Raw genomic sequence first — 25188 nt, forward strand, 5'->3', positions numbered from 1 at the left:
TTGAATACAGTAAGTATCTATAGATGTAACCCACATAAACAGAATCACTTTGGACTTCTTGATTTTTAAGAGTGTAAAGGTGTCCTGAGAGTAAAAAGTTTAAGAATCTCTGACATAAAGATTTCCTCCAAAAGTTGCTGCTTGTTCCCAACTTCCAAGAGATAATCTATAAAAACTGTCCTGTGATCAAATATATTTGGGAAATGTTATGCCTTTCTTGGAAATCAGAAAAATTAGAATAAACAAAATCAACTTTAACTCTGTTTCCTAAATGGATTTGACTAAGGACCCCCTCTTTCAAGCGCTCTGTCATCATTTTGGGGGCACACCTGGGAAACTCATGGATAAATTGCAAGGCCCTCTGTCAGTCCTCATAAATAGCATCTCTTACAACTTGGCCTCTGTCACGTGTGGACAGCAGAGAGTCTGAAGTTAACATCTCTGGCAACATGAAGAGTGATCCTTTTATAAATGTCAAGGCAACTGAGCAGGACAGATAGCCCCTTTATCTCTGTAAAGAGGTGAGCTGAGGGCAGGAACAGGCCCGGGACAAAGACTCCACTCAGGAGATAAATCTGGGTCTGTTCCATCAAAGACAGTCAATCGAGTCCCCATAGTTCTTCTCTACAGAACTCAGACACAGTCATTTTAGCCTGGACATCTTCCAAAGCAGATGGTACCACATGCTCGCTTCGGTCATAAAGAAATCTCAATCATGCTCACACAGAATGTTTGACTTTAAGTTATATAACTTCCTGGTGCCCTTTCCAAAAAAAAAAAAAAAAAAGAAGTGGTCAAATGTACCACTCATGAGTCAACTTCTTTTACTGGATTGTGAACTGTAAGTCAATTAAATGTTAGAGAATGCCTACCAAAAATGTTGACTTTGGTTTTAGAACTATCAACCTTATGTCTTCTTGACAGTAATTACATAATTGGGCCAGCTGTCTGTCAAGAAAATTCCAGGTTCACAATAATAAAATTATGTCATCAGGCAGTTCATAGACAGCCTACAGTAATATGCAAGACATTCCAATATAAAAATGAAAAAGTGTGCCACTTCAGAAGCATATCATCTAGTAAGAGGCTAGACAGAGCAAAGGAAGAAGGAAGGAAGGAAAGGGAGGGAGGGAAGGAAGGAAAGGGAGGGAGGGAAGGAAGGAAAGAGGGAGGGAGGGAGGAAGGGAAAGAAGACAGGTTGAGCATTCCTAATCTGGAATCTGAAATGCTCCAAAATCTGAAACTTTTTGAGCACCAATATAACACAAGTGGGAAATTCCACACCTGACCTCATGTGATGGTTTTAGTCAAAAGTTTGCTTCACGCACAAAATTATTTTAAAATATTGTATCAAATTGCCTTCAGGCTATGTGTATAAAGTATATGAAATATAAATAAATTTCATGTAGACTCGGGTGCCATCCTCAAAATGTCTCATCATATATATGCAAATATTCCAAAATCCAAGAAAATCTCAAGTCCAAAACACTTCTTTTCCCAAGCTTTTCTGGATAAGGGATACTCAACCTGTCTTCTCACCTTCATCTTTGCAGCACCTAGTGAGGAACCTGGTAGAGAATCACCATTCAATAATATTTGTCTTAACAAACTTGTTATTTGCCTCTAAAATGTTTACCTGAGTACAAAGAGATGAATCGCACACAGATATCTAGTCAAATATAATCTAGTCAAACTGTACTTCTCGGCACTATAATTTAACTGCTTTACGAAAGACGATTTACAAAAAGACACCACTGCAAAGTAGAAATAAATCATTTTAATGTTTATTTTTTCACTTCTATTAATTGATTATTGATTTCTACACAAGTGTATGCATCTAGTTTGACTTGCTTCATATTTATGTTCCAACATGGTGCAATCTTCAGCATGAGGTGCACGAAGTACCTTGTCCTCAAAGAGCTTTATCAACTTGAACATTTTCAAAGAGCTCTATAAGGCAGCTCAGCATGGCAGTTTTTTACTGAAATCTCTTATCTGGAAGATGGCAAAATAGACCCGGACCTTCCCGAGCCCACTGGTTGCTTGTATTCATATCACAGCTCGCTTGAGTAAGTGGTAACGACAGAATAATAAGCAGATTGCTCCAAACCCAGCTGGGTGAGATAGCTTCATTTTTGGAAAATCAACTGAATCACGAAAACCTTCCTAATGGTATAATTTGTTCCAGAGTTCTTTGGATACTTAAGAAGGGAAATATTAATCCTTGTGCACAGTCTTTTATTACAAACACTCTTATTTATGGTATTACGGAGTTTTCTTCTCCAGCCGTCATTCTCTGGTGAGGTGACTGACTATACCCCATGCAGGATTGAAAGCATGAAGAAATCTCCTTTCTTAATCAGAGCTGGTGACAGCCTTCTCATTTCCTGCCAAATGGATCAGACCACACTTTTAACCCTATGGAAAGACACAGGAACAAAAACAGGATTCATTTTTAAATGTCCTTCCACTTTCCTCCACCCCAAACAAACAAAACGACATCAGAATTGAGCTGTGCAATTTACAGTGTAGTTTGAGATGGTGCGAGCAGGCTGCCGGAACCCTGCCATTAAATGGCCAGGAAGCCATGGCAGCCATAAGGGACTTTTAAATGGCTCAGGAATTGTACCCCATAATAGGAAGACCTACATCTGGCCTAGTTAAAAATAAACAAATAAAAAAGAATGTTGCCACAGATTATAAGAGGTTTGGTTAATAAATGAGAAACCTCTCATTCCTGGCTAACTTGAATCCTCTTAAAGGAACTAACCATTCCGTCATAAAGGAAGCTTTTTAGCCCTTGTGCAAAGCAGAACCCCACATCAATTCAAATAGCTGACAAGTAAACACTATTTTCCCATGAGGGGAGTGTTTAAATAGGTGCTTGGTAAATAAGTCGGCCAAACAGCTATTCGTGTCTCATATCTAATCGTGCACTTGTTAACATTTTTATGCCCACTTATAAAATGGAAAAGAGGAACCTGGCAAACATGCAAAAAGTATTCTGGAGTGAAATATTAGAATGAAGTCTTGGGTGGCATCTATAAATGGCAACCGTTGAGAAATAAATAGCAAAATCACAATCTTGTCTCTAAGCTAAAAGGCATTTTCCTACTCTCCATGCCAAGGCAAATACACACTAACCACACAACACAGTAGTACAAATGAGATATGGTTTTGATTTTTTTTTTTTTCAGTTTACCTGGTGGCTGCACATCCTCTTGAACAATTCCAGCCCGATTTATGGCTTGCTCCCTCTCTGAGAAACACGAGAGAAACATCATTCTTTAGAAGTGGGGCGGGGAGAGAGACATCTTTGTATTTACATGGGACAATTAGAAAACAGTATTTAGGAGTGCTGTTAAATTCAGATATGCTATTATGCAGAGCTTTTAGGTTGTGGAAGTTAGATCCTATAATGCAAAAGAGATTGGGTATTTTCAAAAGAATAAAGGAATCCATACTTCAAAAGAAAAGCTCCCCAACTAACATCTTTTCTCTGTGATCTCAGCATTTTGGAAAGACAAGAAAACAACAACAAAAAAGGAACAATTTTGAAAGAACTGGTGGGTGTGATATCACGAGGGAAAAGCTGCTGAATTGGAGCAACAAGTACAATGAAGAAAACGATGTAGTTTATATGTCTAAAATGCACTCCACTGAAGGACTAGACTCAGAGCTAAATATGCTATGTTTTTGATAGGAAATAGAGCAGAAAATTAATCTTTGGGTGGGTGGCTTTGGTTTGGATAATTGAAGCTTCCCTAATTGATTGCAGGTGCTGTGCCAATTAGTAAGCGCACTGTAGCGACAGCAACTAAGCCCGTCTCTTTGGAGATGTCCAACAGGCAAGGGCCAAGAGAAATTGGGCATTTCATATCTGTGGGCTTGAAGCACTCTGACACGTCTTTCTAAGTGGTTTAGAATAAACCCAAGGTCTGTGAAAACAAAGAGTTATTATTTTAAGTCTCTTGACAAACAAATGGCAGTTTTTCAGGAGAAAGTCTTAGAGCTGAAGGACGTTTACAACTAAATTATAGTGACGAAATGTCGTAATCGGACCTTTGTTTTAATCAGGCTGATTATTTCTTTAAATCCACATTTAGTTCTTATTTAGTATCAGGCCATTTTCTTTACTCTGGCCTCTGGATTCTCATAAAGTTACACAAACATAAAGGTACAAGAAACAGGGTTTGGCCAAATCTAATATTCATTGAACTTGCTTCTCTAGTCATGTGACAGACAGAAAGTCAATCCTAAATGACCGACCTGATAGTTTTATCAATACTAAGTTTTGCTGTGGCAAATAAAATACTGGACAACGGGGATTATGGGAATCCTGATATCCAAGTCTAAGGGGGATGGAGAGAACACATAGGATACTCAGGCCTATTATAGGCAACAAGTGGCCTGATGGTTTCACTGTTCCTCTCTGAAAAAGAGCAGGTAAATGGCAACCAAGATTCTCTCAAGATATATCAAAAGATTTCTTCCATCTAGAGTGGATATTATGGAGCCTCTAAAATGTTAGACTTTCTGAAATAACTCAACACAAAAGGTGTCCTCATTTCTGAAGACATTAAATCATTGTAGAACTGAGTCCCACCACCCTATAGATATGTAAGTCTCAGAGCATGGATGTCTTGAACATGCTCTTGGAAGATGCCAACATGTAAAAGCCCACAGTCATCAGCCTTGCCAGGAACAAAAATAGAAATAATTTTCTATAACTAAAAGGTCTATTTTCTGATACTATGGAAGAGGGAAGATTTGAGTATTTTTTTTTTTTTTAGATTTGAGTTTTAAAAAATAATTATCAGAAAGCATTCTAGACTTAGAGATTTAATAAAATCAGACATCCTGGTGTACCAAACACGTTCTCCAGAGGCAGGTACTGCAAAGCAAAAGAAGCTGGCAGACTGCCAAGCATCAAAGGAAGCTGACTTTTGGTGGCAAGGACAGAATGCCTAATTGTGTTCTAACCTCTTATGATGCAATGGAGAACCAAGTGAAGAGAAAGAAATCCCTGTCTTCACACTTTCTTGCTAATTGCTAATGAGGCTGAAGCAAGGCTGAAGATTTATTTTAAATAGACCATAATCTCTTTATAATCCTTGTCCTAATGCAACCACCTCTGTATTTTGGCTTGGTCAGGAAATTTAAACCACTTTGCTGAGCCAGTTTCTACCAAATGATAACCAGGTATTAGCGTCCTATCTACATCCCCTGGTTCTTTAATCCATTAATGTTTTATAAATACTCTAAGGCCAAAGCAGTCTTATGTAAATTCATGATATAACACAAAGACACTTTATTTGTGAATGCAGAATACGCTAAAAGGAAAACGGAAACTAGTCCCTCACGATTTAGCAGTGCATCTTGATTGAGGTTGACAGTGAGTTTCTATTTCCCTATCTTTGGAAAACAGCAAATGTATATAAACCTCAGGAAAAGGGTAATGGCAGAAGTCAGGGGTTTAACTATGTAAACAAATCAGGATAAACGTATTACCAACTTCACTAGTGAGTACATTTCTATCAGGAGAGAAATGATTTAAACCCAACTATGGCACACTGGGTAAAAAAACTCCCCACTCCAGAGTCTCAGCAAGCCCGACTCTGCCCCCTGGTGCTAAGGCAGTGGTGTGATTTGTAATTTTAATTGAGGATGTTATCTCTAGTCCAGGGGCCAAAGTGTAATATTAAAACTAGTAATACATGCAGACTGGCTGATTTTTTTTTGTACGGTAGTAAAAGAATCTACCTAATAATGTTTAAGTCTTTGAAAACAAAAACATATCCTTATATTAAATGTCCACACCGGGAAATATATTGACTGTGTGACTTGTTACTTGAACATTCACAACAATGCAACTACTGCAGGATACCCGAGCCCCAACTCCCTCAGCAGTCTCAGGATTACTGGTTGAGGGTGCTCTAGTGGAGGATCAGCAGATAGAAACCTAAAATAAAAAAGCAAATGAAAGCTGGTGCAGTGTATGACCTTGGGAACCTACCTCCCCATTTCCTCCTGCCAATAAATAGTTAAAATAAAAGCAATTCCACAGGGCGCAGTGGCTCACACCTGTAATCCTAGCACTTTAGGAGGCCGAGGCGGGCGGATCACCTGAGGTCAAGAGTTCAAGACCAGCCTAGCCAACATAACGAAACCCTATCTCTACTAAAAATACAAAAATTAGCCAGGCATGGTGGCAGGTGCCCACAATCCCAGCTACTTGGGAGGCTGAGGCAGGAGAATCACTTGAACCTGGGGGGTGGCTGTTGCAGTGAGCTGAGATCGCGCCACTGCACTCCCGCCTGGGTGAAAGAGCAAAACTCTGTCTCAAAAAAGAAAAATAAATAAATGAAATAAATAAAATAAAATAAAAGCAACTCACAATTTGAATTGTGACAAATGGCAAAATTTGAACGTGGGCTGTATATTCCATACAAGTTGAATATATTCCCTTATCTGAAATTGGTTGGGAACAGAATTGGTTTGGATTTAGGATTGTTTTCAGATTTTGGAATATTTGCATATATATATATAACAAGGTATCTTGGGGATGGGATCCAGGTCTAAACATTAACTTCGTTTGTTTCATATACATCTTATATACATAGACTGAAGATAATTTTATACAATGTTTTTAATAATTTTGTGCATGAAACTAAATTTATATTAAGTACTTATGTGTGGAATTTTCTACTTGTGTCATTTTGGAGCTCAAAAAATTTCAGATTTTGGGGCATTTTCCATTTTCAGATTAGAAATGCTCAAACTGTAACAGCACTGCATCAATGTTAAATTTCCTAGATTGGAAAACCGTATTGTGATTATGTAAGAGAATGTCCTCGTTCTTCAGAAATACAGGCTGAAGTGTTTAGGAATGAAAGCTCCCAACGTCTTCAACCTACTCTCAAATGGTTCAGCAAAATAACAGTAATAATTATAATATATAGAAATATAACTGTATCTGTATATATCTATATATGTTATATATGAGGGAGAAAGCAAATGTGGCAAAATGTTAACAACTGGTAAATCAAGGTGAAGGACAATATAGGAATTTACTGCACTGTTCTTGGATCTTTCGTCAGTTTGAGATTCTTTTATTTATTAATTTATTTATTTTGAGATGGAGTCTTGCTGTGTCACCCAGGCTGGAGTACAGTGGCGTGATCTCAGCTCACTGCAACGTCTGCCTCCCAGGTTCAAGTGATTCTGCTGCCTCAGCTTCCCCAAGTTTGAGTTTCTTTCTTAACTAACAAAAACCACATAACTGTACAACATGCATAGGAAAGTCCAACACCATTTTGACTCTTCCATGGTGATTATTTCAAAGAAGCGATCTTTTAAAAAGTAGCAAATATAAAATTGCTTTCAAAAGTTTTCAGGGCAGCCATGTTGCTGCTGGTACCTAGACACAGACGCCATCTGCCTCTGGGGTATTCCAGAACTGGAGGTTCACTGGTGGCGAGTGGGAACCAGGGGCCCAGGGGAAGCCATATGACCGCAGAAGCAAGTGTGATGAGAAAGAACCTGGGACTGAGGGGGAAACCAAATGACCACAGGAGCGAGTGGGACCCAGTTGGCTGAAGGGGACCAAGTGGGCACTTGAAGCACTGCACTCCTCCCAACAGTGTCAACAAGTCTGTTTCCTCACTGGAGCCTGCCTGAATCCAGGGAACTGTGTAATGCCAGTTAGAAAACAAGATCAGGTCAGCCTGCGCATTTCATTCAATTATAATGGGGAAAGGACTGAAAAGCATATTCTATCTAAGTGCCTGGCATGTCATAGGGAAAATGTTCTTACAAGGTAAGCATTCTTTCTGCATCCGGTGATTTCTAGTACCCTGTGCTGCCTAGGCAGAGCATCCTTTCGGGCCGGGGCAGCAAGGTGCAGCAGAAATCAGCAGGACCGAGAAGCAGCAGCACTGAGGCCTCATAGCTCTCCCCTGTGGCCTTTCACTTGGCTGGCTGTTGAACATTCTTCACTGTCTCAAGGCATCGTGAGTCAGGGCATTAAGTACAGGCAAGGTCAAGGGAGTTAGGGTCTAGTGTCCCCCCAGCAACTAATGTGCTGAGTAACCTTGGACAAGTCACTAAATGAGGGGATGGAAATGAGCTCAAACCCCTTCTGGCAAAACCCTATGATTTTAGGCTTCTGAACATCCAATTAAAATTTCAAATGAACAAGATCACAGAAAATATCTTATTCTGTCTAATTTCACAGGCTGGCCTCAAATGCATGCTATTTGTAAAAGGCCATATTCAGGGTCACTGTCTAGTTCTAGGAAACAAAGACAGATTAGCCATCTGTACTCTTCCCTAACTGTGACCCCTGCAGACCAAACACACTATGCCAACACGGTGAAAGCTAAAAAGCGTCTGGGACTCCCTCCAGAAGTACAGCAGAACTGTACCCAGCCTTCTGGTTTTGGGTCACTGACCCACTGATGCCATCATCTGCCCAGCGCTCATTTCAGTACTTGAGGTATCATGTACAGAACTGACCTTGTGCTCCACAGAACACTCAGGAAAGCCTTGCTGAGTTAACAAAAGAGCTGAAGATCATGCTGAATGCCAAAATGAAATCCAATAAGGCAGTCTGGTGATAGTGGCTGCCTGCTCTGCAACCGTGGATCTCCTTGGCATTGTTTCACCTAAGCAGGCTTCCCCTTCTTTTCTGCTGCCTGTATGCTTGTTCCAGCAGAGACCCTGGAACGTACCTGTCCCCATACCCATGCTGGCAGAGGTGAAGGGCCTGAACCGATCTGACACTTGGCTCTACATGGACTGCCTTGCCAGTTGCCGGCCCTAAGTCTTGCTTTTACGAGTAACCCAGTTCTCAGGGACTAGGCTTCTGCCCTGTCCATCCAAGAATTGATGGCCTTCTGCCCAGTAGTCTCAGAATCCTGGGGTGTGAAATGTATGAAGGACAGTCAGGACAGAAGGCCTAACAAGAAAGGCTAACAGGAGTGGCTGAAAGGCAGGAGCAAAAGAGCAAATCCAGGAGGACCTTCCACAGTGGAGACGCCCAGGGAAGACAGTGCTCCAAGGAGGGAGAGGATGGCCTAGAGTTGGTGCCTCTTACTCATAAATGACCTGACTTCCTGTGTCAGAAAGGGAATAGACGCCACCACCTGAAGTGCCCACAACTTGCCAACATAAAACCTATGGCAGCATCCACGCCATCCTTCCTCCTGAGCTGGTGGAAGAGGTGCCCTGCCTTTGGTCCACAGCTCTTTCCTCTACCTGAGCTCAGGATCCTATGCCACCTCCCACTCTGTGGACTGTCTTCTCTCTCTAGCAGCTTTCTCTGTCTAAGACTTTCTTGGCCCTCCATCTCTTCCAGCCAAAACTAAAACAAAACTTTTTCCAGACCCTGTGACCTGCTGGAAACTTTGCCATTCTCCTCTCCATACAGCCAAACATCTATAAATAGCCAACTTAATACACTATTTACTCTTCAATCCACCGCAACCTGCCTTCTGCCTACTTCCAAACCACTGAAAGCATGTTTAACAATATAACCAATCACTTTTAACCTCTTTGTGTTAAATATAATAGATATTTTCACTTACCTCTTTTACTGTCTCTAAGCAGCCTAACCCTGCTGACCACACTCCCTTTTCATGAAAAGCTGTCTTTATGGGGCTTGTAACTGACACCTCTCCTGGTTTGAAACCTGTCTAGCCACTCTTCCTCAGTCTCCTTAGTGGGCCTTTCTCCTCCTCTGACCGCCTGTGCTTCAGCCCTTCTGACACTGGTGTTCCCCAGCACACTGTCCCGGGCCAGCTTGCCCCTTAAAATCTCTGAACGCTGCCTGGGAACCCTTACCTACTGCAGAGACCTGATTCCCAGCCACATACTGATGATGCTCCATCTCCAGCTGCAGCTCGCATCCAGAGTCTCAGCCCCAGATCGGTATAGCCCACTCACTGTCCATGGGAAATCTCCAAGAGCACATCAGCTACCTCAACCTCAAAAGCTACCTAAATGCCCAAAAGCAAACTAACTTGTCTTTTCACCCCTAAAACCAATTCCTTCTTGCTAATGACCAGCATCTCCATCTCCTCAGCTGCTGGAGCCAGAACACTGGGTGCCATTCTCCTTCTTTGCCCTATAGCTAATCAGCCACAAACCCCTGTAGAGTTTACTTCTTTTCTGTTTTTCAAATGAGACAGAGTTGCGCTCTGTTGCCCAGGTTGGTCTGAACTCCTGGGCTCAAGCGATCCTCCTGCCTCAGCCTCCCAAACTGCTGGGACTACAGATGTGGGCCACCACACCCACCAGTTTGCTTCTTAAATGTGGCTCCCAAATGCAGTCACTTCTCTCCACTCCCATAGCCACCACTCTGGTTTAGGGTACAGTCACCTCTCCCTGAGGTCACAGGAAATACAGCCTTCCTGTACCTGGCCTTCCTGTCCCCAGATTTGACCCTTCCAGCTTCTAGTTCACATATAATCAATCTGAGTGATGCTTGTAAAAGTGAATATGATCACTGCTCTTAATAACATACAGTCCTCTGTTGCTCAACTGTGTGAGTACATTCTGAGAAATGCATCCTTAGGGGATTTCATTGTTGTGCGACCATCACAGAGTGTACTTGCACAAAACTAGACAGCGTAGCCTACTACACACCCAGGCTATGTGATATAGCCTATTGTTCCTAGGCTACAAACCTGTACAGCATGGTACTGTACTGAATACTGCAGGCAACTGTAAACACGGTAAGGATTTGTATATCTAAATATAGCTGAACTAGAAAAGGTACAGTAAAAACACTGTATATTTTCCAAATGGTATTCCCATAAAGGATATTTACCATGAATAAAGTTTGCAGGACTGAGAGTTGCTCTGGGTGGGTGAGTGAGTGAGTGGTGAGCGAATGTGAAGGCCTAGGACATTACTATATACTACTGCAGACTCTATAAACACTGCACACTTAGGCTACACTACATTTATTTTTTTAAATTTCTTTCTTCAGTAATAAATGAACCTCAGCTAACTTTTTTACTTTGTAAACTTTTTAATTTTTAAATCTTTTTGACTCTTATAATAATATTTAGCTTAAAGCACAAACATGTATAGCTGTACGAAAATATTTTCTTTCTTTATATATCTTCATTCTATAGGCATCTTTCTATTTTAAAATTTTTATTATTTTTTCCTTTTTAAACTTTTGTGTGAGAAACTAAGATACAACACATATATTAGCGTAGGCCCACACAGGGTCGGGATCATCAGGGCATCACTAGGCGACAGGAATTTTTCAGCACCATGATAATCTTTTGGGACCACTGTCATACACGTGGTCTATCGCAGGCCAAAATATGATGCAGCACATAACTATACTTCAATAACCCTCCGCTGGCTGGACTTCCAAGACACCAAAGGGTTATTGGAGCACTGTAATTAAGCAAGTGAGATGATCAAATGTGGATGATGTGATAACAAACTTTTCAAAAACCACAGGAGAAGATCTGCAGTTCTATACATTTTCCAACAGACAAAAACAGAGTTTCCCAGTTACAAATTCTTACCAAAGAAGTAGTAACAGATGTATGTCAGAAGGAAGAAAACTGAAGCTAGAAAGGAGTGAGATGTAAGAAGGGTCGGTAGGTAAAGAACGCAGGTGAAGATAAACAGTCAGTGACCAGATACAATAGTCCTGGTGTTAACTGATTTGCTGAGTGATAGGCACCAGGCAGGACAAATATATTATGAAAGGTGCATGGGACAAAGGCTAAGGCATTATAAGGACTTTGTATTGTTCAAGGGTAAAGATACTGGCTAACTCTAAACTTTAATTACAAAGGAACACAAATAGAATTTAAAACTTTCAAACTAGTAGAGGGAAGAGAAGAATAAAGAAGACTTGAGGCAGAAAAGAAGAAAAAAGGAAGCATAGAAATAGAAGAGAAGGTCGGGCACAGTGGCTCATGCCTGTAATCCTAAACTTTGGGAAGCTGAGGCTGCCGGATTGCCTGAGCTCAGGAGTTTGAGACCAGCCTGGGCAACATGGTGAAACCCTATCTCTACTAAAATACAGAAAAAAAAAAAAAAATAGCTGGGTGTGGCAGCACGCGCCTGTAATCCCAGTTATTTGGGAGGCTGAGGCAGAAGAACTGCTTGAACCTAGGAGGCACAGGTTGCAGTGAGCCAAGATCTTGCCACTGCAGTACAACCTGGTGACAGAGCAAGACTCTCTCTCTCTCTCTCAAAAAAAAAAAAAAAAGAAAACACAAAATAAGGTGAGAAAAATAAATGCAAACATGTCAGTAAATAGAATAAATTAAAATTAATCAAGTCTAATAGTTAAAAGAGATTAACGGGTCAGATTAAAATATCTAGTTTATGTTAGTTCTAAGATAGTCACATAAGGACAAAGGCTGCATATATGAGGAGAGAAACAGATAAGCCAGGAAAATATTAGAAGAAATCTGGGCTGAGCACAATGGCTCACACCTGTAATCCCAGCACTTTGGGAGGCTGAGGTGGGTGGATCAACTGAGGTTAGGAGTTCGAAACCAGCCTGGCCAACATGGTGAGATCCGTCTCTACTAAAAAATGCAAAAAATAGCCAGGTGTGGTGGTGGGCGCCTGTAATCCCAGCTACTCGGGAGGCTGAGGCAGGAGAATCACTAGAACCTGGGAAGCGGAGGTTGCAGTGAGCTAAGATTGCGCCATTGCACTCCAGCCTCCAGCCTGCCTCCAGCCTGGGCATCAACAGCGAAACTCCGTCTCAAAAATAAAAAAAAAACACAAAAAAAGAAAGGAATCCGGTAGCACAATAAAATCAGATAAAATAGAGATGGGGAAGAACAGTGGAAATAAAGAGAATTCTTATATAATAATACTTAGAAAAAATTATCCAGAATATTCTAGATTGTACGCACCTAATAACATGGCCGCAGGACGTCCAAATTCAAACAGAATTAAGAAGCTTGATCTGTAATTAACATACACAGATACAGAACTCTGTACCCAACAATAGCCACCATTCCAAGCACACAGGCAATATTTACAAAAACTGACCTGTACCAGGCCCCAAAGCAAATCTTGACCAGTGTCAGAGAATCAAAATCATATAGTCCATGTTCTCTGACCACAAATGCAAATAAGATAGAGACCAGCAACCAAAAGTCACCAGAAAAGACCATTGTGGCTGCTAGGTAGAGAATGGGCAGTAGGTGGGGCACAATGGAAGCAGCTCAGTCCCAGGAATGGGTGGAGCGAGGTGGACAGGACAAGGGTGGGAAGAGCACAATAGAAGGAAGTGACTGACCATGTTGTTTGGTTAGGTGCAGCCCACACCCAGCACAGTGCCAGGTAGCTAGCGATTGCCAGAATCCAGGTTTCTTCTAAAAAAGAGAGTGAGATGCTAAATAAATGCTAGTTGAATGTGTTGGAATGAGCTGAAGCTCCAACCACACAGTGGGTTTCCGTGACCTGATAATGAACACCTCACCCCAGTTTACTGCGAGGTCAGCCAGCTCCAGGCCTATCCACCTGCTAAAATCTCCATGTCTCACATTCCTGCCCTTGTGGCTCATTATTTTGTAAACATTTTAATGAAATGTCTAATATAAGACTATACTAGGTGTTCCACACCTGTTACCTCATTTAATTCACCCCAAACCCTGTAAATTCAATCCAGTGAACTACACTGCTACAGATGAGGAAACAGGCAGGGCTCAGAGAGCTGAAGTAACTTAGATGAGGGTCATTCATCTAGTAGGCTATGTAGACACTCATCTCCCCTACTGCCTTTTCTTGCCCCCTTAGACAAGCAGTATGCTGTCTTGGTTTAGGGATTAAGGATACTAATTCAAGTCCCAGATCTGTGACTCATCAGCTGTGGGTCCTTGTGCAAGTAATTTAACTGTTTCGCACCTCAGTTTATCCACATATAAAATGGGGATGATGATCATATAGCAGCTGCCACAAAGGGCTGTTATCAACACTAAATGGGTTAATACATAGGAAGTGCTTACAAGAGTGCCAAACATACAGTAAACTTCCCACAAATATTACCTGTTCAGCAATATTTACCTGTTTAAAAGAATCAGTTGCCGGCACTGAAGGCAAAAACTCTGTGTAAACACTCTGCCCATTACAAATGTTACAGCAGTCAGTTTGTAACACTACCACTTTGGGAGGCTGAGGCAGGAAGATCGCTTGTGGTGAAGCACTTAAAACCAATCTGGCAAACATAGCAGAACCCTGTCTCTACTAAAAATACAAAAATCAGCCAGGACTGGTGGTGCACACCTGATTCCCAGCTACTTGGGAGGCTGAGGCACAAGAATTGCTTGAACCCGGGAGGCAGAGGTTGCAGCGAGCCAAGGTCATGCCACTGCACTCCAGCCTGGGCGACAGAGCGAGACTCTGTCTCAGAAAAAAGAATCAGTTATGATCCCCAGAACAGAGTTGGCCAAATTAATCAAAATGGAACCAGAGGCTGAGCATGGTGGCTCACACCTATAATCCCAACACTTAGGGAGGCCAAGGCAGGTGGATCACCTGAGGTCAGGAGTTCAAGACCAGCCTGGCCAACATGGCCAAACCCCATCTCTACTAAAAAATACAAAAATTAGTTGGGCATGGTGGTGGGCGCCTGTAATTTCAGCTACTCAGGAGGCTGAAGCAGGAGAACTGCTTGAACCTGGGAGGAGGAGACCGCAGTGCGCTGAAATGAGGCCACTGTACTCCACCCTGGGTGACAGCGGAAAAAAAGAAAAAAAAAAAAAAGGACCAGAAAAGCGGGAAGGCACAGACTGCCTTCCAGTTAAACATGCAGATATTATAGTTACATTCACTAAATGTTCACCCACAGATGAACATCACCTGATTTGTCTGTCTCAAGACATTCAGACAACCACAGATTCTGGAGTATCCCTAAAAGACTGTTACTAGGATACAGAGTACACACCCACATCTTGACCATCTCACCTTAAGCAGGGTTTCTCAACCAAGGCACCACTCGAATTTTAAGCTGGGTAATTCTTTGTCATGGGGGTCTGTCTTGTATGTACTGCAAAAAGTTTAGCAGTATCCCTGGCGTCTATCCACAAGAAACCAGTAGCAACACTCGACACCCCCATCCCAAGTTGTGACAGGCAAAAATGTCTCCAGATTGAGCCAAATATCCTGAGAGACAAAATCACTCCTAGATAAGAACCAACAGCTCTAGTTTGCAGAACTGACTTTTCCAATGGGATGCAAAGCAGACCCTTTGTCCCAAGTTCTAGTGGCCTTAATATAATCGCTGGGGCAGGCGTCCAGTGAAGAAGGATGGTGGCAACAGATCCCGCAGGGCATCACACAGCCCACCTTACTCCCACACATGGTGCATGCAGATAAGCTGAAAGGCAGAACACAGTGGCCATTTCAGTCTTGGCTAATGAGAAGAAGCTACAAGGAAATCTTGAGTGGGCACTTAAAATGCTCTGCCTCCAGAAACCGACTGCTGTAACATTTGCAATGGGCAGAACGTTTACACGGAGCTTTCGCCTTCAATTCGCCAAGCTTTCAGTGTCCGTTAATATTCCCAAAGGGCAGGGTTGGCCCTCTTCCATCTTCAAGACGATTCGAGTTTCCTGGTGAACAAAAATGAGCCTCTAATGCCTAATATTTTCTCTCTGACAGATGGTTTCAGATGTATGAAAGTGCTAATCCTTGCTGAGATATAGGTCTCAAGGAAGAAGAGTTTGGCTTTTAGAATGATAGGACTGGAATGATTAAGAAGGAAAATTACTCCCAGGATATTCACCATTACCATGTGAGCAACCGGCTTAAAACGAAGGAAACCAGCAGAATCGGAAAAACAATTTGAGGAAAAAGAAGAGAAAAAACTAAAAGCCCCAGGTTAACATTTGGGTTTGAAACAGTCCCGCTCAAAAAACATCTTTGGGAGTGGAAATGAAGTGCAGTAAAAGCACCTTTCTGCTCAGGAGGATCAGGGTTCCATCTGGCTCCTCCAGTCACCATTTCCAGCCTAAATGCTCCAAGAAGACTCCGGACAGAGGCCTGGGGTAGGATATATTTGCCTTGTCACTTAATGTGTGACCTTGGGAAGGTTATAAAACCTCTGAGCCTCAGTTCCCTTATTTGTAAAATGGGTATGTTTTACGTACATACTTCAAGGTGAGCTTGTGCAAATGAAACGATCCAACACATGCCTAACCTGACGTATAATAGGCATGCAGTGAATTTTAACTGTAAATATGAACTAGTACTTAGCGTTGACTTATGAGAGGACTGCTTTCATATACATGACCACCTGAGTCTCACAGGAGGCTCGGCACTTTACTATAGATGATGTAGCTATTAATATTCACAGATGAGACTGAGGGTCCCAGAGGTTGAGCAACTTGTCCACGGTCACAAAGCTGCACATGGCAGGATTCGAACCTGGCTTTCCCTAACCCTCGAGCCAAGTTCTTTCCACGGCACCACGTGGAGCTCACGGAGGGGGAGATGTGTGTGGGGGGGTCAGGTCACCGCACGGGGTCAGAGATCACTCACTGTAGTCTTCCAATCTCATTAGGGGTCGGAAGTAGATGGGATAGAAGGCGGCGCCGATCAGGGAGACGAAGCCGCCGAAAATGAGCGCGGTGCGCAGGTTCCGGGACATGGCGTTGCGCCCCGGGCTGCCCTGACCCGCCGACCGCCCCGCACTCTCGGAAACCTGGCTACCGACAGCCGGCCCGTGACCCCGCTGGGAAGAGGCTGAGAGGCTTTCGCTTCCGGGCCTTGGGGGAGGGACGAGGAGGAGGGGCGAAGCGGGGAGCGAGGAAGGGGTGGACTCAGAGGCGGGGCCTCATGACTGGAAGGGGCGGGGCCATAAAAGGGGTGGGGTCACAGGCGGAGCCTCGGACCCCGCCCTCCACCTTCCCCGGGCTTCCGTGCTGTGCTGGCCAGGTGCTGGCGTTGGATTGAGGTTGGAGCTGTTTTGCTGCGCTCGATTCCTGCGGGCCCTGTTCTGTCTGCTTTCCTTCCTTCGGCCCGGTTCCTCCTTCAGCACCTCCACCCAGCACCCTCCAGACCTCCTTTACCATCCCCTTCTTAACCAGCCAGCTTTCTCGTCCATCCCCCATTAATTTCTTATTTAGCGACTGTCCGCCGTGCGCCGGATGCTCTCTGTCGCTTGCGCAATTAATCCTTGTGTCAGTCGGCTTAGTTTACAGGAGAGGGAACCGCGGCTCCGCTGCGCGGCTTTGGACGACTCACTCGTCCTTCTTGAGGGAGGTTTGTTCGTATGAGGGACAAAGGGGCAAATCTCTGGCCCGAGAGGGTCTGCTGGGGGATTCTAAAACCGGAGCCCCGGGGCTTCTGCACCAAGACTAGCCTAGGAGAAACGTTGTTTCAGCATCCGAGCTACTCTCTTTTTCCATCCCATCCTCTCCCTGTTGCCTGTGCTGGGATGCCTTGGCCAAGGCAGAGAGCCAGCGTCCGGTTCCATCCATGGGGCCACGGAGCACTGCCATACTGTCTGGGTGGGGGCCACTGAGGACAGATACCTGTTTCCTCTTCCTCAAGTTGCCATCCTCTGCCCTCTGCACCTCACTGCCCTTACAGGTGGGCTGTGCCTGACTGTGACTTGCACAGGGAGACTGCGCAGCTGAGACCCAGATTCCTTGGGCCTCCACGCCTTTATAAGCAGGAATCATGCCAGCAGCTGGGCCTGAGGAGCAAAGAGGATATCTATCTTGACCCTAGCAGCATTATTTAGGCCACGACAGATCTACAAGCGTTTCAAAATAGCTTGGAGAGGACAGGTTTCCTCTGTCTTTTCATCAAGCTACCGTCTACCTCTGTGGCTCCAGAAGCATGTAAATCAGTTATCCAATCTCTCCCCAGATTCATGGACTATCTGCCATGCCCCGAACACCAGGCAGAGTGCTAAGGGGACACGAAGATGAATAAGATGTGACCGCTGCTCTCCAGGATCCTGTCACATAGATGAAGAGATAGAATATATCCATAAGAAGATAACTAATGACCGACATGGCCTGCTGCCGACACGTGTTATGGTCCTGCGGGCTACAGAAATTCAGAGGAGGAAGACAGATGACTGCAGTGTGGCAGCTGCTCCTCGGGCACTTCCAGGAGCTTGTTAGGGTGAGGACAGAAGACTTCATAACACAGAGGGAACCTGTGACACCGGCTTTATATCACACGATAGAAAATACCCAGGTGAGGGCCGGGAACAGTGGCTCACGCCTGTAATCCCAGCATTTTGGGAGGCCGAGGTGGGTGGATCATGAGGTCAGGTGTTCAAGACCAGCCTGGCCAACATGGTGAAACCCCGTCTCTACTAAAAATACAAAAAAATTAGCCAGGTGTGGTGGCACATGCCTGTAGGCCCAGCTATCTGGGAGGCTGAGGCAGGAGAATAGCTGGAACCTGGGAGGCGGAGCTTGCAGTGAGCCGAGATCGTACCACTGCACTCCAGCCTGGGTGACAGAGTGAGATTCTGAAAAAAAAGAAGGAAAATACCGAGGAGTAGTGGGCATCTTCATTGTATCAGCCCAGTGGCCACTTCCCTTTTTTCTGTGAATAGTACCCCAGATATCTTTCTGGGACCCACTTTTTTCCCACTTTTAGTCCATGAGATAAGCTAGGGCTCCCCATCCTCATCCTACTTCTTCCCAGCTCTGAGAGTTAAGCATAAGGGCCTGACCAAGCTTCCTCATCACAGGGATTGGTTGGCACCCAGGACTCAGTCTTGAAGTTAGTACTGATTGGGAATCAGTCCTGAACACCCAATGTAGTTGCATCCTCCTGGCCACATGACCGAAGCTGAGCCAACCATAGTCTATCCCAGCTACTGGAAAGTTGGATTTGAACTTGAGTGAATGAGACTCGAGCTACTGGGGGCCATCATTTAGGGACTGAAAAGGAAGTTAGTACAGCAGAAGGAGGGCTGAGAGATGGGGAGAAATCAGATGCTAATGTTGATTTGCGCCAGCTGTATCTCAAAGAAGATCTACCCCTAGACTGCTCAGTAACATGAGCAATAGGGTCCCCCTTTCTCTGAAGCCAGTTTGAGTTGGGTTCTGTCTTTTACAACAGAAGGAGTTCCAGATGAAATCTCTGAGGATGTGACTCCACTTGGGTAACACCTCCCTGAGCTGCAAGGCAAGGATTACTCTATTTTATAGATCTGGTCACTGACAGCCAGAGACCAGAACTCTCCTGAGGTCACACAGCATTGTCCGAGGTCTTAGCTCTTGTGATGTCTGACCTGATATGCTCCTCCATGAGATCTTGCTGTCTCCATGAGCAAGCTTGGCAGGATGGCCAGCCAAGCCCTACTCACAGGCACCTGCAAGCCAGTAAGGAGGGTTGCCAGGAGAATAGGGCATCCTGGTGAGGTACCGGGAGTGCCTCTAAGACAGAGACAAGTCCATTGGGGCAGATGAGCTTCTCCGTTCCAAGGTGATGTGCCAAGTGACTCATGGTTTCTCTCATCTCCTTGATGATGATCTAAAGGCATTAGTTGACCAGCAGAAATGATTAGGTTGTCTAGATCATTCATATAGATAATTGACATCAACACACCAGAAAACAGTTACCTATCACTTACTTGCCACCAAGTCCTGCCAAATGCAAGCTCATCTCTTTGATTCCAATGTTTTCCCCATTTCTGAGAAAACCACACTCCTCCAGTTTTTCTTTTCCCACTGACCTATCAGTTAAATCAGCAAATACTTACTGTGTGCCTACTCCCACGCAAAACATTGGACTAGTTGATTGGGAACACAGTAGGAATCATTCAATATTTGTGAATTCAATAGTGGTTCATTGAGCCAGGCACAACATGCCAGACACTTTTCAGGTGCTGGCGAATACAACTGTGAGGAAAACAGCAGAATCTATTGTCCTCGTGGTGTCCACAGTCTGGTGGAGGGATAAGATGTAGCAGAGGATTGTAATTGCTTTTTGGCCACCCAGTTTCCCTTAATAAAAGCTCCTGATGTCTTTTGGAGAATGACCTCTCATCTTGGCCTTTTTGGATGGACTGCAGTTTCAGGGGCCTTGTGTATTCCTAATCAATACTAACATCAAGATTAGTAGAACACTTGCCCTCTATAGTCAGTATCACAGGTTTGCTCATTGAGTGCTCACCAATACCTAGGGTTAGGTATCCTCATGTTCAGAGAGGGAAACTGGGGCATACTGAGAATGACTTGGTCACGTGGCTGGTAAATGGCAGAGCCAGGATTCAAACCCAGCCTGGCTAGTTCCAGATACTGCTCTTAACCACCAATCTACAATGCTTTGTGATGTCAGGGAGCCTGTGTTGCCTGAGTGTGGGGACGATCCAACTGGATCATTTGGTCCAATTGTACTTTTTCTCCCGGAAATAAGGACCATGAAAATAGTGATGCAAAGATGGACAGCATTGTTGCAGTAGCTGTCTTCCGTTGCTAATGTTCTGATGTGATTGTCGTATACCTCCCACTTGCCTGTAATCCTGGAGCTTCCCTGGTTGTTTCCCCTTGCAATCTGATTCTTGAGTGTTCATTATATTCTGCAGGCCACCCCACATGCTTCCAATAAACTTCCTTTGGACTTAAATTGGAGTCAGTTTCAGTGGCATGCCACCAGGAGTGCTAACAGATACAAAAATTAACACAATTACCTCCTACACATGGCATGGATGAAAGCACTTGGGGCTTCATCACTGTGCTAATGTTTGGGAAAGGCAAAGGAGGTTTGAGTTTGGGGGAACGTATTTGTGCAAAGGGAGAGAGAGCTCCAGGGATGTAGGGAGATAGGATGCAAGTCAGATATGTTGGCAGCCCTAGGGTGCATATTTTCATCTCAATCACTGGGGAAAGAATTGGGTTGGGCTTCTCTCCAGCACTTTCTCCTCTTCCCTTGGATGTGAAGATTGAATGCTTGCAGGGAGCAGACCGCCAGTGGTGTATCGCACAGGGTTCAGACAGACATCAAAGTTAATCCGCTCTCTGATCTAAGCAAAATGATGATGAGGGTTTCCTGGGACAGCAGCTTTACTAATTGTGGCACTGCAGCCTAGCGAATGTATTTTTAGAATGTTGTGGATTCCCAAGAAATAATGTTCCTGGCTGTAGAAAAACAGACTTGAAGCTTGGGGCTTGAAACAGAGTGGAATCTCATGCAGAACCTCTGGGCTGGTGTTGCTGAGAATAAGAAAGTAAGTGGGGAAAATGCTTCTCTGTTTTTATGGGGTTCTGTGACTTGCTGAGTCTCTGCCCATCTATATAAGTATATATAGGTTTTTCTTCTTTGTTTGACTCTTTCCATGTAAGAGATTTCCCCAAATGTCCATCTCAGCGAATCTGTTGCTATGCTCTGCACCCCATAATTTTAAATCATGCCTTTATGACTTCCAGATTATTTGCTCTGCTGAACTCCAGCATCATTTGGCTGGTGGACAGCTTCAGGTTCAAGGCCCACTTGCTCCTACTCTTCCTCACTGTCATTGACCTTGGCTTGACTTGAGTCCTCATCAGCTCTCCCTTCCTATGGCTTCCTAACTGGTCTTGTGTGTCCTCTTCCATCAGTAAACTGTCTTATTCACAGGGTGATATGGTTTGGCTGTGTCCCCACCCAAATCTCATCTTGAATTGTAGCTCCCACAATTCTCGTGTGTTGTGGGAGGGACCTGGTGGGAGGTAATTGGGGATGGGTCTTTCCTGTGCTGTTCTCATGATAGTGAATAAGTCTCATGAGATCTGATGGTTTTATAAAGGGGTGTTTCCCTGCGCAAGTTCTCTTCTCTTGTCTTCTGCCATGTGAGACGTGCCCCTCACCTTCTGCCATGATTGTGAGGCCTCCCCAGCCATGTGGAACTGTAAGTTCATTAAACCTCCTTCTTTTGTAAATTGCCCAGTCTTGGGTATGTCTTTATCAGCAGCGTGAAAACAGACTAATACACAGGGTGATTAAAATTACCTTCTGAAGACATAGATCTGGTCCATCACTGCCCTGACCAGAAGCCTCAAGTTATTGTCAACAGGTCGTTAAAGGTACCCACTGCATCCATGCGCCTCTGCTGAGTGAGACAATGGTTCTCTGTATCTAGGTTGCTGTGCTCTGTGCCTGTGGTCACAGCTGATGGAGCCATGTGGATGTCTGACCCAGACCAGAGTTAAAGGTCAGAACCTCTGCCTAAATGGAGAATGGGCTGACCTAATCAGATTCTCTGTTTCTGGAACTTCAACTGGAAAACCAGGGAGAATCAGGAGGTCAGCCGAAGGAACAGACGGTGGACAGATGCACAAAGAAACACAGTAGCAGCTCGAGGGGAGCTGTGAGTAAGCCGTGGTTATGAGTCAGCAGGAGCTGTGAGAAGAAAGCTCTTAGCGAGTAGATGGGGTGGGAATTGCCTGGGAATACAGGAAGCAGAGAACACTGGAGGAGAATTAAAATGAAGATCCACAAACTCCTCCTGCTGAGAAGTAACAAGATACCTCAAGCCCTGCGACTGCCTGGGATTCATTTATTCATTCACTATTTTCTACCATTTTTGTGGAGCACTCACTATATGCCAGGAACTCTTCTAAGCATTATACAGTCTTTGCTATCATGGAGCATATATTCTAGTTGGGGAGGCAAATGATAATTATATATATATCTTTTTTTTTCTTTTTTTTTGGAAACAAGAGTCTCACACTGTTGCCCAGGCTAGAGTGCAGTGGTGAGATCTTGGCTCACCCGCATCCTCTGCCTCCCGGGCTCAAGCAATTCTTGTTCCTCAGTCTCCCGAGTAGCCGGGACTACAGGCACCCACCACCATGTCCAGATAATTTTTTGTATTTTAGTAGAGATGGATTTCACCATGTTGCCCAGGGTGGTCTCAAACTCCTGAGTTCAGGCAATCCACCCACCTCAGTCTCCCAAAGTGCTAGGATTATAGGCATGAGCCCCTGCACCTGGCGCATATATATATATATATATATATATTTTTTTTTTTCCTGAGACAGGGTCTCGCTCACTCTGTCACCCAGGCTGGAGGGCAGTGGTGTGACCGTGGCTCACTGCAATCTCCAACTCTTGGGCTCAAACCATCCTCCCCGCTCAGCCTCTGAGCTGGAAGCATAGGTGCACGCTACCACACCCGACTAATTTTTTGTATTTTTTTTTACAGTTGGGTTTTTTACCATGTTGCCCAGGCTGGTCTTGAACTCCTAGGCTCAAGCAATCTGCTCACCTTGGCCTCCCAAAGTGCTGGGATAACAGGTGTTAGCCGCCACACCGAGCCAGATTTTTTAAAAAGGCAATAATACTGTGTTGGGAAGAAAAATAGAGCAGGCAAGAGCACTGTGGCAGGAGGAAGCAGTCACCCTTGAGGAGACCACAGAGACCTGAGTGAAGAGGAGGGAGCCATGTAAATATCTGGAAGAACAATCCTGGTGGCAAGATGTATGAGTGCAAAAGTGCCGAACCCAGAGTATGCTGTTCAAACATCAGTGAGGAATCCAGTGTGGCCGGAACAGAGTGAGTGAAGGAGGCAGTGAAAGGAAATCAGATCATTGAGGTAGCCAGGGCAAGCGCACCATGCTGTGGGCCCCACAGACCATGTGAAGGGCTTAGGATTTTGCTGTGCCTGTGATAGGCGGCCACTGGGGGATCTTGAGCAACTTCCAATTCCGGTATCTCTCTGGGAGGTCCAGCTGCTCTTTAGTTTTTATTCTTTCCACAGATTCTTATCTCCCAACTCATAAAATCCCATTGTTTCCCATAAAGCCCCTTTACCTGGAAGAGCAGGAATGAGTTTTCCTTCCTGGCAATGAAAAGAGCCTGTCCCCAAAGCCACCATGATTTAGAACGAGCAACCGTCTCAGCTTGGCTCTAGCCCATTTCTCCCAGCACCCTGCTTAGGCAGCTCTGGTCCATTTGCCAGGTGCCGCCTGCAGCCTACCTTTACCCCACTCTGGCTTCTGCTCTAACTCATTCCTCTCTTTAGAATGATCTTCTCCTGTGAGTCTCTTGTCACAGACGTTCCCTCCAAGGTTATTCTCAAATCCCATGTCTTCTAGGAGCCCTTCCAGGATCACTTGACTTGAAAAGAACTCTCCTCTCCTAAACTCCTGTTTGGTTTATCTATGGCTACATAACTAACCATCCAAAACTTAGTGCTTAAAGATGAAAACAACAATTGTATCATCTCTTGCAGTTCTGTGGGTTGACTGGGCATTCTGCATCACAAGGTGTGGCTGGGCACTGGAACAGCTGAAGTCACCTGGGAGCTGACTGAGTTGGACTGTCCGGGATGGTTCACTCCTATGGCCAACAGTGGATGCTCAACTGGGGCTGTCAACTGGAGCCCCCATAGGTAACATCTCCCAGCATGGCAGCTCGGATCCAAGAGGGAGTGCCCCATGAGAATCAGGAAGCAGCTGCAAGCTTTCTCATGGTTTTGCCTTGCAAGACACCCAGAGTTGTTTCAGCCTCATTCTGTTTGTCAACAGGTCACAGTTTCAAGGAGGAGGGGAACTCAAGCTCTTGATGAAAGCAGTGATAAGGAATTTGCAGCTCTTGTTAATCTACTGCAGCTTTCATGGTGTTTTTTTCCATATACTGATTATATAATAGTGTTTGTCACTTTTTGCGAAGTGCCACATATTACAATTAAGTGTCTCTTTATCTCACAGGCTAGATTTTCAACTTCTGGTGAGAGATTGCATTTTTTTTTTTTTTGTTTCGAGACGGAGTCTTGCTCTGTCACCCAGGATAGAGAGCACCGATCTTGGCTCACTGCAACCTCTGCCTCCCGGGTTCAAGCGATTCTCCTGCCTCAGACTCCTGAGTAGCTGGGATTACAGATGCCCACCACGCCTGGCTAATTTTTGTATTTTTAGTAAAGATAGGGTTTCGCCACCTTGGCCAGGCTGGTCTCAAACTCCTGACCTCGTGATCCACCCGCCTCGGCCTCCCAAAGTGCTGGGATTACAGGCGTAAACCACTGCGCCCGGCCATGAGATTGCATTTTATTTAACCCAACTCTTTCAGTGCCACAGCTATAATAACAATAAACACATATTAAGTTCCTCTACCATGTGTTTGATCCCATCTAACTGAACACATGATCTCATCTCATCCCTACCCTGGTGGAATAGACGTCTCATTTTCCAGATTGGGAACTGAGGCACAGAGAGATTCAGCTTTGCCCAAAACCACATA

The 25188-nt window shown here is 44.4% G+C and overlaps 1 protein-coding gene and 1 long non-coding RNA gene across 2 annotated transcripts; one reads left to right on the forward strand and one right to left on the reverse strand.

Annotated features, from left to right (window-relative positions):
- Positions 1-1762: 1762 nt before the first annotated feature.
- SMIM20 (small integral membrane protein 20) lies at positions 1763-16831 on the reverse strand (the record flags this gene model as incomplete). The annotated part of the gene is made up of 3 exons (XM_009206627.4): positions 1763-2418; positions 3203-3259; positions 16537-16831. Coding segments are annotated over 3 exons (390 nt in total), but the record flags the coding sequence as incomplete, so codon positions are not given.
- Positions 16832-16868: 37 nt separating this feature from the next.
- On the forward strand, positions 16869-24765 carry LOC116274210. The gene is made up of 3 exons (XR_004182828.1): positions 16869-16951; positions 17872-18207; positions 24182-24765. It is a non-coding gene; the product is annotated as an uncharacterized LOC116274210 (long non-coding RNA).
- The last annotated feature ends 423 nt before the right edge of the window (positions 24766-25188 follow it).

The sequence above is a fragment of the Papio anubis genome, chromosome 3 (assembly GCF_008728515.1).
Source record: "Papio anubis isolate 15944 chromosome 3, Panubis1.0, whole genome shotgun sequence".
NCBI classification, from domain to species: Eukaryota; Metazoa; Chordata; class Mammalia; order Primates; family Cercopithecidae; genus Papio; species Papio anubis.